Below are 17,911 nucleotides of genomic sequence, written 5' to 3' on the forward strand. Positions count from 1 at the left end.
CCCCTAGCCGTTCGTTCAGACAAAAGCCTGCGCAGAACCAAACTCAGCGGGCCTGTGGGCGAGGCGGCCCCCGTGGTGGCTCCGGGGGCCAGCGTGAGGTTCAGTCCACCTCCGCCCCCGCGACGTCTACCTCGAAGCCTTCCTATTCTGAGCTTCGGGTTGCATCCCACGCCAGTGGGTGGCAGGATTCAACATCACCTTCCCCATTGGCTTTCTGTCACTTCCAACAAGTGGGTGTTGCAGCTCATCCGGAGGGGCTACTCCCTCCCCTTCGAGTCTACCCCCCCCCCCCAGCCATGCCACCTCAGTTCCACCGTATGTCGGGGGATCACTACGCACTTCTCCAACAGGAAGTCACAGCCCTCTTGGCCAAGGGGGCCATTGAGCGCTTTCCTGTGCCTGAAGTAAGTCGTGGTTGTTAGTCCCACTACTTTCTGGTTCCCAAGAAGGACAAAGGGGGCTTGCGCCACATCTTGGACCTCAGTAACGTCAATTGCTTCCTCCGGAAGGAGAAGTTCAAGATGTTTACTCTGGCTCAGGTCTTGGCTGCCCTCTGCCCTGGAGACTGGATGGTAGCGTTGGACTTGCAGGACGCATATTTTCACATCCCCGTCCTGCCGGCCCACCGGCGATACCTGCGGTTCGCGGTAGGCCAGGAGCATTTTCAGTTTGCCATGCTCCCCTTCGGCCATACCAGCACCCCTCGGATGTTCACAAAAGTGGTCACAGGTCTGGGGTCAGTCTTCCCCTACCTCGACGACTGGTTGTTGAAGGCGGCCTTGCCCCAGGCAGTCGTCTCCCACCTTCAGACTACGGCCGACCTCCTGTGCGTCCATCAATGTGCCAAAGTCGCACCTAAGTCCCTCTCAGAAGCTCCCATTCATCGGAGCAGTTCTGGATTCAACGCGGTTTCAGGTTTATCCCCAGAACAGAGAGTCTGGGCTATTCAGGCTATGATTCCGATCTTTCAGCCTCTATCCCAGGTTTTAGTCAGGATGACTCCCCAGCTCCTGGGCCTGATGGCCTCCTGCATCCTGCTAGTGCAACATGCCAGGTGGCTTATGCGGGTTCCAGTGGGCACAGCATCAGGGCAACCTGTCCGATCATGTCCAGATCTCGGAGGGCACTGCATGACACTTGTAGTGGTGGCTCACGAATCGCGATTGGGTCAATGGCAGATCCCTCTCCCTTCCGCAACCGGAGCACACACAGTGGTGACAGATGTCCCTCCTGGAACATCAAGGCATTACCGTGGTGGTTCAACACCTGGCAGGTTCTCTGCACGCCAGGGCGGACGAACTCAGGCGCCTGTGCATGATGGATCACGAATGGCATCTGAACTCGGACGTGGCGCAAGATCTCTTTCTGCAGTGGGGAGAGCCTTGGTTAGATCCATTCACCACCAAAGAGAACGCGCAATGTCATCAGTTCTGCGCGTTGGAATTTCCAAGGCGGCACACTCTTGGCTACGCTTTCCGTCGCGAGTGGAGTGGCGGTAGGTTGTACTCCTTTCCGCCTTTACCACTTCTGCCCAGAGTGCTAAAGAAGATTCGGCGCGACCGGGCCCAAGTCATCCTTGGAGCTCCGGATTGGGCACGAAGATACTGGTATCCGGAGCTACTCAGCATGGCGAGTAGGATCTTCTGTCGCAGCAGCAGGGGACGGTCCTCCACCCGAACCTGTCCAGCCTCCACCGCCATGCATGGAGATCGAGCGGCGACAGTTGACGGCTTTCAATCTTCCCCCTGAAGTCTGTGATGTCATTCTGGCAGGCAGGCGTCCCTCCACTAAAACAGTATACGCCTGCAGGTGGAACAAGTTTGTGGCATGGTGCGCAGCTAATGCTGTGGATCCTCTTTCGGCCCCTCTTTCCAAGGTCCTTTTGTTTCTCCTTTCCTTGTCCCAGTAGGGCTCTGCTCTGGGCACTGTCAAAGGTTATCTTTCTGCCATCTCCACCTTTCTAAGGCTTCCTGATCAACCTTCTCTTTTTAAGTCCCCTGTTAACCGTTTTCTGAAAGGCATTACACACATGTTTCCTCCCGTGTCGTTCATGATGCCTCGATGGGACTTGAATCTTGTCTTGACATATCTGATGTGCACTTCCTTTGAGCCCCTTCATAACTGTCCTTTACGGCTTCTCACTCTCAAGACGGCTTTCCTGGTTGCTATCACCTCTGCCAGAAGAGTGAGTGAGCTCCAGGCTCTTTCTTCTAAACTTCCTTTCCCTTCTGTTCATCCGGACAAGGTGGTTTGAAGGACCCGTCCTTCTTTCTTGCCAAAGGTTGTTACGCCCTTTCACATCGGGCAGACCATCACTTTGCCCACCTTCTTTCCGCATCCTTCGAAAGAGGAAGAGAGGCTCCACTGTCTGGACCCAAAACGTGCGCTCTCGTTCTATCTGAAACGCTCACAACAGTTCCGGGTGGGTGACCAGCTCTTTGTTGGCTACGTGGGCGCCAAAAAAGGTCGGGCCATGCACAAATGGACCATCTCTCGGTGGTCGTTCTCTGCATTAAGGCCTGTTACTCGTTGGCTAAGAAGGACCCTCCTGTGGGGCTGCGTGCCCATTCCACCAGGGCTACGGCAGCCACTACTGCTTTGGGACGTTGCATTCCATTGCAGGACATTTGTCAGGCAGCTCCGTGGGCCTCGCTGCACACGCTTACCAAGCATTACTGTCTTGACAGTCAAGTCCAGAGAGATGGCTTCTTTGGCCGTTCTGTTCTCCGTGACTTTCTGGTGTCATCTTGTTCGCAGACCCACCATCGGGTTTGGTATTGCTGGGTTATCTATTCTAAGGTAAGGAATCTATCACAAACATGTCTCTTTCAGATGCACAAGTTACTACTTGTGTAACGATATATCTGAACCCTGTTTTAGCCTTCTAGAAGTACACAATTGTCTCAATTCTTGGAAGACTAAGGCTTCATATCTCGAAGCAGTCCTCAAGGGATCTACCTCTGCAGGCAAAGAACCACTGGGGTTCACTGTCTGAGACATGGTTTCTAGTGAGGTGGGGTGTTGCACCTACCTACACTATTTGTTTTCCTACAGAACCTTTCTAGCAGTTGTAGTCAGGGTGTGCTAGGCCCAGGCTCTACAACTGCTAAGTTCAGTAGAACTTAAGTATACTAAGACTTGTTTTTATATGTACCTACAGGTATCTATGTGATCTTTCAAATGATATCTCAAGATTACAAGTGGTAAAACAACAGCATGCTCTAATCCCAACCGCTGCACACCAATGTGAGAAGTTGGCCTGGTATATGATGTTCACTATTCTATTGAGCCCCTTGCACCAGTCCAATCAACCCTTATGGTGATGGTTCTAAAGTCAACCTCATAGACCAGCTATCTTAGAGGTGGCGTGGACAGAACAGTCTTAGGCTAAAAGACTCTTGAGGGCGTGTAAAGCCAGCTGTTTTACCATATGTAACCCCTTGAATACCAAATGAAAGGACACCACACAGAATATATATAAAAAATGTATGTATTTATTTACTAACACACTCCTCTGAACTCTTTGAGATCAGAGGCAAAAGCACATCACAAGTTACTTAGTCAGAACACGTTAAATTGCACAAAATACAGTTAGGCCCTAGGGGCGAAGCAAACCATATACTAAGAAAGTGGTATAAGTACCACGTCACGAGAAAAGGAAAGGCCTAGGGAATCGCTGTGGCTACACTATCCGAACCTTCGTTTAGAAGTAGGAGGCCCTCAGGCGGCGCGTGCAGTGTCTTTACACACACAGGTGAGTCAATGCAAGGTCATTGGGAACTTAGAAGTTAGATTTGGAAGGATTTAGGACACTTCCGGTTTAGCTAGGAGTAAACAACTAAAAACCTAGACACTTGGATAGTCAATACCCTTGGGAGCACCAAAGTACTCGCGTTACCTCACCCACAGGAAGCGGGTGCATAGGTGTGAAGATGTGTCGGGTTTCGCCGTTGAAGCCTATGGAGCCTGTGAAGAAAGATGCTGCAGGCGACCAGGAGGAAGATGTCCGGGTGGATCCAAGGGTAGATCGAGGATGAAGAGGACCTGAAAGCAGAGGGGACAGAGTCTGGGTCACTAGCCAGGGACCAGGTGGAACCAGGAAGGAACCAGACGACGTCGAGGAGCAATCAGGTGCTGCCGTGAAGCTTGTCTCTTCAGCCACGCGTACCAGGAGGCGTCGAGGACGATCAGGTGCTGGAGGCGAGCTGTCCCACGAAGGTTCTCGCAGATGGAGGGGTCGACCGCCGGATTGGAGTCAACAAGCCTTGGCAAAGACATCCCACGCAGGATTCAAAGAAGGCTTCTGGTGCAGACCAGCAAGGTCTGAGGTGCCTCACCTTTGCAGGGAGGCAAGGGCCAGTCTGGAGCAACCAGACCAGCGGGTTGGTTCAAAAGGATTGTCGTCACAGAGGCTACTAGCCAACGGGCCAGCAACCGGACAACGCGTCGAGCAGAACACAAGCAGAAGGGCCCCACGCAGAACTCGTGGAGTGTGGAGGGCTGATCTTCGGTGTAGGTGGAGCTTGGATTCGGGGCTTCTCAATGCCCAGTGCACAGCTTCAAGGATACCTCAGGAGCTGCACAGTTAGCAAGTTGCAGGCTTTTCAAGATGTCCGGTCCCACGTGTCTCGTCGCCTCCACGGATCTCAGCTATGCTGCAGACGTGAACAGAGGGTCCGAGAGGTCTGGAAGTCTGGGTCTTGTCAGGCTCTGTGCTCGGGTCCCACTGGAAGCGTCAACAAAGCAAGCCGTTGATTTGCTGGATGGTGCTTGGTTGCCCAGGGTGGTCACTCCTTGGCCACAAGGGAGATTCTTCAGTCTTCAACTTCAGCAGAATGTCGAAGGTCCAGAGTTTTGTGTCAAGTTTCAATTCCAGGATTAATCTAAAGTCTCAGGACTCAGCTCCTACCTTTATACAACTAAAAGGGGCTGGATTACTTTCTAAGTCCCTCCTATGGGTGGGACCAGGAAAGGGGGGGTTACACCCCCTTTCCTTTGTCCAGTTTCGCGCCAGAGCTGGGGCTGGAGTGCCCCAGCAACCGGTTTGAACTGGGGTATGCATGGAGCACCTAGTGTGCCCCAGGCAGTGTCTCATTCTATTCAGCCCTCACTGTCCCAATACACAAAGTCCTGTCTGGGGTGGTGCTCGCACCTCCCCAGGCAGGAAACCTATTGTCCAAACCTCCGTGACTGGAAGGACTCCCAGCAGCAGGAGGTCAGACTTGTGTCTGTGGCAGCAGCGTCCATTTTGTGATGCTGGGGCTCTGGTTAACTTTAACCGGGATAGTCAGCAAAAACATGTCTTCTCCCTCTAGAAGGGTGGAATGCTACCCCCGTCGCCAGAATTGGCGAGGGGGTAGTATTCCAAAGCGTATGACACCTTACACGACATGTTTAGATAAAGCCAAACCAAAGTTAGCATTCAGCCGCGAGGATTATAATGCACTTAAGAGTATATGGTATGGCGATATCATAGAACAGCTATAAGGCCATGGTTCCGAAAGCTGGAGACAGGCTCAGCTCATGCTAGTGCACCATCTCACACATAACCAAGCACTCTGCCTCCAGGATTGTTAAGGCCTGCCATAGGAGTGACTTATAGGTTACTGTGTTGTCTATATATAAGGGTAGATATAGGAATACTATACCTAAGCAAGGGGTGATTACACGACCTTGCCCCAGCTAAGTGATCAGCCAGTTGTGTCAGTTTGAGTGGCCAGCCAGGGGTGGGATAATACATGCTGCAGCCCCTGGTAGGCCTTGGTTACACCTATGCCTTAAGTACCTAGGGTACACTTCTACAGGTGCTGACAAGGTGAACCAATTCCCAATTGCGGATGTACCTAGTGTACATGGTGTGAGTTTAGAGAGAGTGCATCTGGGCTGTGGGTCTGATTAGCAGGCCCACAGCCACAACTAAGTCGAAAACCATTAAAGCAAAAGCAAAAAGTGGGGGTGATCATAGGAAGCAGACCCTACTCTCCTACAGCAAGTACCATTTTATTTCTGACAAGCTTCTCCTTTTTGTAGTGTGGCCTTTCAGTACTTAATAAGGTCCCACATTAGGTGTTGCACATGGTTTACTTCTTCAATTGTCAGTCATCTCTTGTCTGAGGTTGTGGAATGTGTGAAAGAGAAAACTGACGTCCTCACTAGGGGTTGCATTTATGTGCAGCTCCATGTCTTCACATCCAGAGGTGCTGCAGAGTCCTCTTGGAGGCTGACTTTGCCACCTCTTAGCGCACATGAGCTATTGCAGAGGTTTCCATATCTAGTCTTGCACCCTACAGAAATCCAAAGGTGAGCAATCTGGTTAGAGTATTTACCTGAAAGAGCATTTGCAAAGGTAAGTGCATTTTTCTTCATGTGTGTATAAACCATATAGTAGTCTTATACCTGCTTCACTTGTAGTGTAGCCTGTAGTCGTGTTGAGCATGCATTGTGTTGTTTATTAATACCATTATCTTTTCAGAAAATGATTTAAAAGCAAAATAGTTTTCCTCCATTTGTAATACACAGAATTACTTTACGTGTAGGGTGTATGAGCTTTAATACACAAAACAAATTAAGTTTTTTTTAATCCATTTTTTTCTTTTGTTACAGGCGGTGTCATAACATCTGTTCAGGATCTGCAGGCCATGACAGTAGACCAAACTGCAGATAAAGAGAAATTAAAGTCCAGCGTCAAACACATGTTAATACATAAACAGCGTGCTCTTTCAGATCTTTTCAAAATGCTTACAAAAACTGGTAAGATGAGTTGAAACTTTCCGGTACAGTTATTACTCAGTGTATAGACTGGTGAACTTTGATTTCTGTTTTGATTACTTTGCAAGACAATCTTCTAGGTAAGGGTTCTTGGCACCAATCACAATGGCTTTTCTAATAATTGTTGTTTAGGCTGGCAAGTCAGTAAACATTATAAACTTCTCTTTTGACATTGTAGCTCCAATTCAGATATTACTGGTGAATTAAAATGTGTGCTGTTTGTAACAGAGGATTTGTGAGGAAGAAACAGACACATAGTAAAGTAAAGCAATATAGTGAGACACACCGTAACTTGGTGAAACACCAGGTGAATGGCTATTTACAAAATATGACAAATTAAGCCTTTTGAACTCATGTATCTCGGCTGTTAGTGTGCACCTTGATTGTTTAGGTTCTCTCATGCACAGTTGCTACCAAAGTGCTCAACTCAATACGTAAAGCAACCTCTCCAATAAAATATTTATGGTTATAAAATAGTGTCCCCTCGTTAGGTCTCGGCTAGGCGCTCTCGAAGCACGTTCTCGCCAGAGAACTATAGTGATCGTTTAAGCTTCTAGCCGAGACCTAACGAGTGGAGACAAGAGGTGGCCGCGCGCACCATTAAGAAGCATGGCAGAGTCGGATTCTGACGCCCGCCTTGGGATTGGGTCGCGCGCGTCGGAATCCGACTCTGCCATGCGCCTTGGAAACCGAAACCTAAGAGTTGGGCAACGTGAGCTGTCTACGGTAGAATCTCATGCGCGCGGCTCTTAGGTTTCGTTTTGACTTGCGTATTTCGTTATTTATTTAGGCAGCAAAGAGGTTAATTTATTTGCGCATAATCATATGATGTTGAACCTCCGCCGAGTCCCCAGTTACTAAGCCCTCAGCTCGGGCCTGGGTACGTCTCCTCCCAACTTGTCCGAGCAGTGAGGTTCTTGTGTTAAACTCCGCCTCAGTTTTCGGAGCACATTTCCATTAAATTGTGGCAAGCAGTTTTCTAACAAATGCGGAGCCAGGTTTAAAACACGTGATGTGCCTTTATTGGACGGCAGGCGTAGAAAGATTTTAGAAAATGATAACTCAATAAAGAGAAAATATTTCGTTTGCTGAGGACACAAGACTCAGTAGCTTACAAGTCAGTGATTCGTGGGCCTAGAGCAGGAAAGGAAATGCTACCCCGACCACAATTTGGAATCTAAACTCCGGCAAGATACAAAGATCAGTGGGTCGCCTCTGGGCGCCGGTGCCACTGCACCTGCCGCATCAACGGCAACTCAGCCCCAACAAAACTTTCCACTGCAAAGTGGCAATATTAACATGGAAGAGTTAAGAGGGGACTGGGGGGGGGGGGGAGCATAGAGAAATAAAAACTCTACAAAAGTGTTTGGCAGCAAAGAAAGCATCAAAAGGACGTATGTGAGCCCTACCACCGCCTTGAAGGGGTCCCCCAGAGGATCGTACCCCCCTGTGAGCTAGCGTCTACGGCCCTTTGGGGGGGAAGGGGGGGACTCGGGGGTCACTTCACCGAGCCACGGGCTATTTTACGTTTTTTATGACTCCCACACCTGCCGTTCTCGCTGACACTTCAACCTGGGGAGGGGTCTCCCTTCTCTGGCGGCCTCCCACTGTTAAAGGGGTCCTGCCCCTCCGGGACCCAGTAGAATCGGGTGAAGGCTTAGGCGCCCCTCGGCAGGGAGGGGGATAGCTGCCTGGGCGCTCAGGGTCAGCCAGGGTCGGTGGCCTGGAGACAGAGGGGCGTCGGGGCTGCTCATGGTCCCAAGGGGGTCGGAGACACTGGTCTGAGAGAGAAAACATACATCACAGCCCTACCCGCGGCAGGGCTCTTATAGAGCCCGAGGGGATGCTGGTGCGGCTGGGATCCCTGCAGGCCTCACCGGAGGGGGAGGGGCGTGGGTGCACGGGGAAAGGGCTCGGTCCTCCCTGGAGGGTGGATCTGTAGGTCGAGAGGGCTCGGTCCTCACTGGAAGTTTTAAAGGCACTCACTGCACGTGTCCAGGGTGTGAATTCAGCTCTCGCTGAAGGTGATTTGGGGGGTACATGTGCACGGTGAGAAGTTGCAGCATCTTTCGCAGGGTGAGCAGGATATGCTCTCAACACGCAGTTAGTACTTTATTACTCAGTTTTCCCCCAAACTTGAACCCGGACTTTCATATTGATTAAAACATACAGTCTATTTTGGGGATTGGTTATCAAACCCTGAGCTTTACTATTTACAAACCATTTTCATCTGGTAACTAAGCACAGCTAGTGCCGTGAATGTGAATCAAGACTCCAACTCCCAGAATGCATTATGTTTAAAATAAAAGGCATGGCTGGGGCACATCATCTGCTGTGACATGGGGCACCTGGTCATGTTTTCCATTTGAAAGTAAAGCTGAGATCCTGGGTCCATGCGTGAGTACAAGAACCGTTTTTTTATTTGCATTCTGGGACTTGTAGCTCTTGTTTGATCTCACATAGTCTCAAAACTATTACGTTCCAGAATGTAAAAGGGAAACGCAAAAACCAAACTGGATTGGATAGTAAACCCTGAACTTGGGAAACTTCGGTGCTCTGTAAAGGGGAGGACTAATTTTCGGAGGTAAGACTTGTAAATGTAAATGTAGGTGTACTTCTATAGCGCAAACCTGTCACCCAAAGGGCATCCTGGCGCTTGCTTAGGGAACCCGTCCTGGTATTCCCCTGTGAGAAACCCCGGCAGGGTGTACACAAGGTGAAAGCCAGGCATCCCGCCGCGAGGGGCCGTAGTGGAGATTAAGCAAGGGTTGCAGAGTGTGACCCCGTGATTCGAGTAGGCACCGGAGCGAGAATTGTCGAGTCCGTGGAATTTTTTAGCCCGAAACCCGCCGAGGCGGGGAATCGAACCCTCGTCCACGGTCGATCTCAGCTTCCGGGTCTGCCGCCTCTAACCACTGAGCCACGCTTCTCCACTTGTAGGGTTGACTTGATACCAAAGTCACCTTGCAATTAAGGCATCTGCTTGGGACTTATTGCACATGTGCGGAATAGGCCACGAAGCCAGTTCTAATGACGAGCCGCACAGTGGCGCAGTCCTCCAGGCAAGAGCGCTGATAGAGACGAGGGGCGCCTAATGACCCAGGTTTGCTCGAGGGACCATGACGTAAGAGTGCTGTGACATCACAACAGTGCCGTGTGCCTCTCCACAATACTGAGCTCCCATAAGGGCTTTGTGAAGGGTTACGTATGACATATTATCACCGGCATTCCACGTTTTCATTCATACGGTTTATTTTTTTAATATTTTATACAGGTGTGTTAGTCCAATTGGTTCAGATGACCAAAACTAAAAATACAGCTCCCAGAATGCATCACTGGGTGAAATGGAAGCCAAGGCCTGGGAAAGTCAAGTCACATTGATATATGGTCTTCTGGTAACCATATCTGGGATGTCATTATATGCTTCTGTCATAGTATCATTCACTCCGGATATCAACAAGCATTTGCAATACAATAGGTCTCGCATTTACGAGGGTTTAAGCTATTGGCATTGTAAATGATACTGCTGCCATTTATTTATATTTTACAAACAAAAATAAAAGGCAGTGTTATATGTAACATCAATAGCTCAAACTTGCGTAAATGCGAGACCTGTTGCATTGCAAATGCTTGTTTTTAACTTGCAGTGACACTCAGTATTTCTATGCTATAACTGAGATGTTAACATATGTCTGATTCAAAGTTTATGGATGCAGTCACAGTTTGCTCCTACAGTGCTCAACAGCCATTAGTAAGTTTTTGTTCCACAGAACGACAGTCACTAAATCCTTATGTTACTTATACATTGCTAGAGGCAAGTTTTTTCTGCTGCTTGTGAATGACACTGCTGATTACATGCATCATGAGAATCTAAAACCTAGATCATTTGAAACAGAGGGTAAAGATTCTCTCCAGACTTCATGAGGAAAGCTTCTAGCCTATAAACCGCCAGTGAGGTATGCCGCCTTCCTCAGTGGCTTTTAGGATTGGGAGGGATTCTTCACCCTTCATTTCTTCTTAAACCTCTTCAGGAGTGAGTGCAACACTCCTTGTATGTGTATTGAACAGTCAATATCACCTTTCTTCTCCTTCTTCTCCCTCCCAATGTAGTTAAAGATATATCCACTACTTTTGGCAGAGATTTAAAAATATGTTTCTTCTTTTAGGTTTGTCATATCGAAAAGGTCTGACTTGGGCTCGATCAAAAGATGCCCAAGAGATGCTTTACCTGCGTCCGCTGAATCTGCGCAGTGCCTTGTCCATCTGTGATATTAATGGTGCCGATCAGTCTGAAACCATGTATGTACATAACCTCTTTTTGCAATTTTTAATGGCAAAGCTTTCTTATATCAAAATATTTGTTGTCTTTTTGGGGTGGGGTGGGGTGGTGTAACATCTCTTATCCCATCTTTGTTGTTTTCACTGCAGACAAATGTAGGGTTTCCTCAGATGTCTTTACTGTAGTTCTTTATACATTCTGTTGGTATTGAGATGGCATACAGATTACCAGTGTTCGTATTTTAAAGCTATTTAATTGTAACACTTGTTTTAAAACAGTAGACAGTCTAATGCTTGAAACCCCATAGTCTGATGTGAGAATTCCACAGCTCCTAAAGATGTATCGTCAGATTTTAGTGCGTCTCCTCTAACTGGGTACAAATTGATGACTTTTCAGAATAACCTGAAGAGTGAATGTTTTTATGCTTTAATCTCATCAATGTTGATGAAATAGTGCATGGAATATTGTGTGCATATGTGTCTGTAGTGAAAAAATCCTAAAGAACTTTATTGCGGTTTCTTACTAAGCTCAGTAAGTATACAACATTATATACATAACCCCCACCCCACAGTACCTGGCCATACTTTATTAGGAGGTGGTGAGCCGGTTCTGGACCTCAGACCTGAACTTTATCCTCAAGAAGTAGAAGTTCAAGATTCTCACCTTAGCTTAAGTTCTACTCCTGTTGGAGACTGGTGGGTGTCTTTGCATACTTCCACATTCCTATCCTGCGGTGCCATCAGAATTACTTGGAGTTTGTGGTGGGTTCTATGCACTATCAACGCCTTTGTCTTGAAGTCAGCACCTCAAGCCATCACAAAGGTAATCGCAGTGGTAGGTGACACAACTTGGAATGTTTGGCATCCCTATCTCCCCATATGTAGAAGACTGGCTAATCAAACAGAGTTCACCATAAGTTGTGTTGAGCCATTTTCAGTCAGCAGTATCCCTGCTGTTTGACCTGGGCTTTTCGATCAACAAGCCCAAATCTCACCTGCAGCCCTCCCAATGACTGCAGTTGATAGGTTTGGTACTGGACTCCACCCCTCTGGGCCTTGCCTCCACTTTAAAGTATTACACTCAGACAGGAAATTATTCCATCCTTCCTGCAACGCATGAGAATTCCAGGTATAAAGTTCCTCAGATTCCAAGGTCTGCTAGCTTCCTGCGCAAGCATGTTGGCCCATGAAGGCCCTGCAGTGGTGCCTCTGTTACAATACTGGAAGACCTGTTGGGTTCCATCGTGGTCTCCCTCAGAGCTGCTGTGAAAATGGCTTGGGATGACAACAAGGCTAACTGGACACGCACCATGAACTTCACTCCGGTCCAGCTGTGGCCAAGGTGATGATGGATGTCTCTATCTTAGGTTGGGGAGCTCATCTTGAAGTCTCTGGAGATCAGAGACCTCTGAACTCCAGAGGAACATGTTCTTCAAATCAACTTGTAACTGCAGGCGATCTGGCTGGTGCTCAAGACCTTCCTTCCCTCCAACCAAGATCAGTCCATTCAGATCTTGACAGACAACGCGACTATGATGTGGTATGTAAACAAACTAGGGGGAGTAGGGTCTCGCCCTCTTTGCCTGGAAGCATTGAGACTGTTGTCTTGGACACAAGGTCAAGGGATCTGGATCACTACCAATCACCCAACGGGATCTCTGAATGTCAGAGCTGGCACCCTTAGCCTGCGTTATCTTGCTGGTCACCAGTGGAGTCTTCTATCAGAGATAGTCCAGAACATCTTTGTCTAGTGGGCCACTTTTCTGGTGAACTTGTTAGCCTCCGTGGGAAATGTTCAATACAGATTGTTTTGTGCTGCGTTTCAGTTGAGATGGAAGTATCTGAAAGAGACACATTAGTGATAGATTCCTTACCTTAGAATATCCACAGGCGTCAGCCAGGATCCGGAAAGTTTTTTTGTCAGAAGTACCACTGCTCGTCGGTAGGTGTCGTCGTACGGCTCCGCGTATATATTGCGGGCGCCGTAGTCGCCAAGATGACGTTCGCTGGAGCCACTTAAACGAGTCTACACGCGCGGACGTCGGTTGTTTATTTTTCCGCGCCAGCAAGCGCAGATCCGGAGAGAGCGGTACCCCCAGTCATTTTTTGACTACGTTTTTTGGGAGATTTTGTCTCTGTTTTCAAATATATATCAATCTACAGGTGCATGGGGGTGTCTGGTTTTAAGTCCTGCGTGGCCTGTCCCCGCACGATGTTGGTGACGGACCCGCACCGTGAGTGTTTCTACTACCTGAGGCGCGACCACGACTCCGAGTCATACCCCCACTGCCGGGCCACGGCTCCGAAAACTTTGTGGGAGTGGTCCTTAAAGTGGCTGGACGCCTGGGAGTCGGTTCCGCGCTGTTCAAGGTCCCAGTCCCGAGGGAGGTTAAGGGACTGGCCGCTGAGCCATCACCATCATTCGAAGTCTGTGCACTCTGAGTCAGGTAAGGCAAAGAAGCGTTGTTGCTCTTCGCATAGCCGGTCGCCCGACGTGGCTAAGGGCGCAGGTGGCACCGCCCCTGCGGCTCCGGCGGAGCCTACGCAATTTTTCCGATGGCCTACCCGCCCTTTCCGGGTCCATCGGCGACTCCGGACCAGCTGCAGGAGTTCCTGTCAGCCATTGCACGTGTCTTCGGACCGTCCGGCCCCGCCGGTGCGCCTTCGGGACCCACAGGCCCGGTTGGGGGTCCTCATTCTTTGGCGTCGCTGGCTCCGGCCCAACGTCAATGCCGAGGGACCCCTTTGGATCCAGGCCTGGATCCCTGTCCATGCCGGTTGGCCCTGTGTGACCTCCACCGGCATAGACGGCGCTGGCCGCGGACCCAGCCGACGCCGTCCCCGGCGGGGACAGGTGCAGGAATGGTGTCAACCGACTCCGATTCCGACGCCCTTTGGGAATTTTTTTCCCTTTGTCCACCCACCTCCTTATGTTCCACAGGCTATGGAGGACGGGGAGGACTGGGAGGGGTCTGAGGACCCTCTCGCAGCCCAATGTGAGTTAGACCTGGACTAGGATGAGGATCCGGGGGATGCAGGTGACCAGGATTATGCTCCGGAACCTGGCGCACTGTCTCCTTCTACCGTGGCTATGGAGGAGGGTGGATCATATTCAATAGTGTTGCGTAGGGCAGCTGAGGCTCTCCACCCCGATCTCCCTACTGTGGCAGTCAGGACTAACCTCCTGACAGGTGCTTCGGCCAGCTTCTGCTTCTGTGGAGCCGCTGCTGCCCTTTAACGATGCATTCTCAGACGTTCTTTTGGGCACCTGGTCCAGGCCCCACACAGGGGCTCCTGTGGACAAGAACATGGCCCGACGCCATCGTCCCGCCCTGGGCGACCCCGTTTTCCTCTCCCAACACCCCACCCCAAGAGCTTGGTTGTCCAAGCCTCTGCGTCCCTAAACGCATTCCCTTCTGTACCGCTGAACAGGAAATCCAAGAAATTGGAGCAGTTTGGGAAGAAGATTTTTTCTTCCGCCGGTTCAGGCCTGCGATCTATGAACACTGCATGTCTCTTGGGACGTTATTCCCATTCTGTGTGGGATACAGTTGCCCAAGTGCTGCCTCAGTGTCTGGTGGGGGCTTGTACAATACTTTCCCTAGCTATTGCAGAGGGGAGAGACGCAGCCAAGATCACCATCCGTAGTGGTCTTGACACTGCTGATTCGCTGGGCAGGGCGATTTCAACGACAGTGGCGCTGCGCTGTCACACCTGGCCTAGGACGATTGGCTTTTCTGGGGATGTCCAGAATACATTGATGGACATACCCTTTGATGGCACTCGCATGTTCGGCGATAAAGCAGATTGCGCGTTGGAACATTTTAATTACTCACAGCCTACGACCAAGTCCTTAGGACTTTCGGTTACATGTACTCCTTCTGCTTTTCGCTCCTTTCGTTGCCAAGGAAGGGGCGCCCAAGCAAATTAGTTTCAGAGCCACACACCTGTGCAGCAACAGTCTCAGCGCAGCCGCTGACGTGGGACCCGCAGAGGCAGGTCACGGGGCCAGCGTGCGGGTCAGTCCACCACCCCCCCTGCAGCCACTGCTTCCAAACCTTCCTAGTCCGTTGTTTAAGACCCGCAGAAAGGCCCGCTTTAAATGGGATTCGCCATCACCGCCACCACTGGCGCACCATCACATCGGACAAGTGGTTTCTGCAACTTGTTCGAAAGGGCTACTCCCTCCCCTTCAAGACTACCCCTCCAGCCAAGCCACCACACTTCCACCGCATGTCGGGGGATCAATTGACACTTCTCCAGCAGGAAGTTACGGCCCTCTTGGACAAAGAGGCCATAGAGCCCGTTCTGACGCCAGAAGTAGGTTGTGGTTGTTACTCCCACTACTTCTTGTTTCCAAAGCAGGACAAAGGCCTGCGTCCTATCTTGGACTGTCGGGATGTCAATCGCTTCCTCCGAAACGAGAAGTTCAGGATGCTCACACTTGCTCAAGTCTCGTCTGCCCTCGACCTGCAAGACTGGTTTGTAGCATTGGACCTGCAGAATGCTTATTTTCATATCCCTGTCCTGCCGGCCCACCGGCGTTACCTGCTATTCATGGTAGGGCAGGAGCATTTTCAGTTCACTGTGCTCCCCTTTGGCCTTACAAGCGCCCCTTGGGTGTTCACGAAAGTGATGGCCGTGGTCGCAGCTCATCTGCACAGATAAGGGGTTTCAGTCTTCCGCTATCTCGACCACTGGCTGTTGAAAGCGGGCTCCTCCCAGGCAGTCGTCGCCGACCTCCTGCATTTGCTGGGGTTCTCCATCAACGTGCCGAAGTCACACCTGATTCCCTCTCAGAAGCTCCTCTTCATCCTAGTGGTTCTGGACACGGCGCATTTTCGGGTCTATCCTCCTGAACAGCGAGTCCAGGACTTTCGATCTATGATTCCGATCTTTCAGCCCCTGTCCTGGGTTTCGGTCAGGACGACCTTGAGGCTGCTGGGCTTTATGGCCTACTGCATCCTGCTCACCAACCATGCCAGATGGCATATGCGGGCTCTGCAGTGGAACCTGAAGTTCCAGTTGGCGCAGCATATGGGGAACCTGTTTGACTACCTCCAGATCTCGAAGGGCACTGCACAACTATTGCAGTGGTGGCTCATGAATCAGCACTGGGTCAGCGGCATATCTCTCTCCTTTTCCCAACCGAAGCACACAGTGGTGACGGATGCGTCCCTCCTGGGATGGGGCGGCCACATGGGAGAGGCAGAGATCAGAGGCCTCTGGTCTCCGGCGCGTCCAGGCTCCATATCAACCTTCTGGAGCTTCCGGCGATCCTTCTTGCACTAAAGACATTCCTTCACTCTTGTCAAGGGGAAGGTGGTGCAGGTGTTCACGGACAACACCACCGCCATCTGGTATTGCAACAAACGAGGTGGGGTGGGTCGTGGACCCTGTGTCAGGGGGCTCTGCGCCTCTGGACATGGCTGGAACGTCAAGGCATTTCATTGACGGTTCAACACCTGGCAGGTTCTTTGAACGCCAGGGCAGAGGAACTCAGCCGCCGGTGCCTGATGGATCATGAATGGCATCTTCACTCTGAGGTGGTGCAAGGTTTCTCTTGACAGTGGGGAGAGCCTTGGTTAGATCTATTCGCCACTCAAGAGAACGCGCAATATCAGCTGTTCTGCGCGATGGCCTTTCCAAGGCGGCACTCGCTTGGCGATGCTTTTCGTTGCGAGTGGTGCTGTGGTCTATTGTATGCCTTTCCCCCTATACCACTTCTGCCCAGAGTGCTGAAGAAGATCAGGCACGACCGGGCGCAAGGCATTCTTGTGGCACAGGACTGGGCTCGAAGAGTTTGGTATCCTGAGCTAATCAGTATGAGCATAGATCCCCTGATCTGACTACCTCTACGGGTGGATCTTCTGTCGCAGCCCCAGGCGACGGTCCTCCACATGAACCTGTCCAGCCTCCACCTACATGCATGGAAATTGAGCGGCGAGAATTGATTCCGTTTCACTTGGCTCCTGAAGTCTGTGATATCATTCCGGCTGCCAGGCGTCCCTCCACTAAATCGGTACATGCCTGCAGGTGGAACAAATTTGTGGCATGGTGCACAGCAAAGGCTGTGGATCTCCTTGCTGTCCCTCTTTCAGAGGTCCTTTTGTTCCTTCTTTCTATGGCCTGGCAGTTCTCTGCTCTGGGCTCTATCAAGGGCTACCTTTGTGCAATCTCGACCTTTCTCAGGCTTCCTGATCAGCCCTCTCTTTTCAAGTCCCCTGTTAATAGATTTCTCAAATTCATTACTCACCTTTTCCCTCCTATTCCGTTTGTGATGCAGCAGTGGGACTTGAATCTGGTACTTACTTTTTTGATGTGCGCTCCTTTTGAGCTGCTCCACATCTGTCCTCTTTGTTTGTTGGCTTTGAAGACTGCTTTCCTGGTTGCCTTCACCTCCGCTAGGCGTGTGAGTGAGCACCAGGCTCTTTCTTGTAAGCCTCCTTTTCTGTCAGTCCATCCGGGCAAGGTTGTGCAATGTTGTGCTTTGCACTCGTCCTTCCTTCTTGCCATTAGTTGTCACTGCTTTTCACATTGAGCAGATGATCACCTTGCCCACTTTCTTTCCGCCTCCGCACCCTTCCATAGAGGCTGCACTGTCTGAACCAAAAACGTGCGCTTTCATTTTACTTAAATCGCACACAACAGTTCCGGGTGGATGACCAGCTCTATTTTGGCTATGTGGGCGCCAAGAAATACCGGGCTGTACACAAGAAGACTATCTCCCGCTGGGTCAACTTGTGTGTCGAAGCCTGTTATTCTCTGGCTAAAAAGTAACCTCTGGTGGGGTTGCTCGCCCAATCTACCAGGGTGACATCAGCTACTACTGCATTGGGAAGTAGTGTCCCCCTGCAAGACATCT

General features: G+C 50.4%; 1 protein-coding gene across 1 annotated transcript in view; it reads left to right on the plus strand.

Moving 5' to 3' along the window:
* The window catches only part of MDN1 (midasin AAA ATPase 1), a 2,221,312-nt gene that overhangs the window by 1,722,517 nt on the left and 480,884 nt on the right, over positions 1-17,911 (plus strand). Inside the window, exons 75-76 of the mRNA XM_078648266.1 lie at positions 6,604-6,750; positions 10,935-11,067. Coding sequence (XP_078504392.1) covers positions 6,604-6,750; positions 10,935-11,067 — 280 coding nt within the window. The remainder of the gene's footprint in view (positions 1-6,603; positions 6,751-10,934; positions 11,068-17,911) is intronic.

Source organism: Lissotriton helveticus, chromosome 6 (assembly GCF_964261635.1).
Source record: "Lissotriton helveticus chromosome 6, aLisHel1.1, whole genome shotgun sequence".
Taxonomy (NCBI): Eukaryota; Metazoa; Chordata; class Amphibia; order Caudata; family Salamandridae; genus Lissotriton; species Lissotriton helveticus.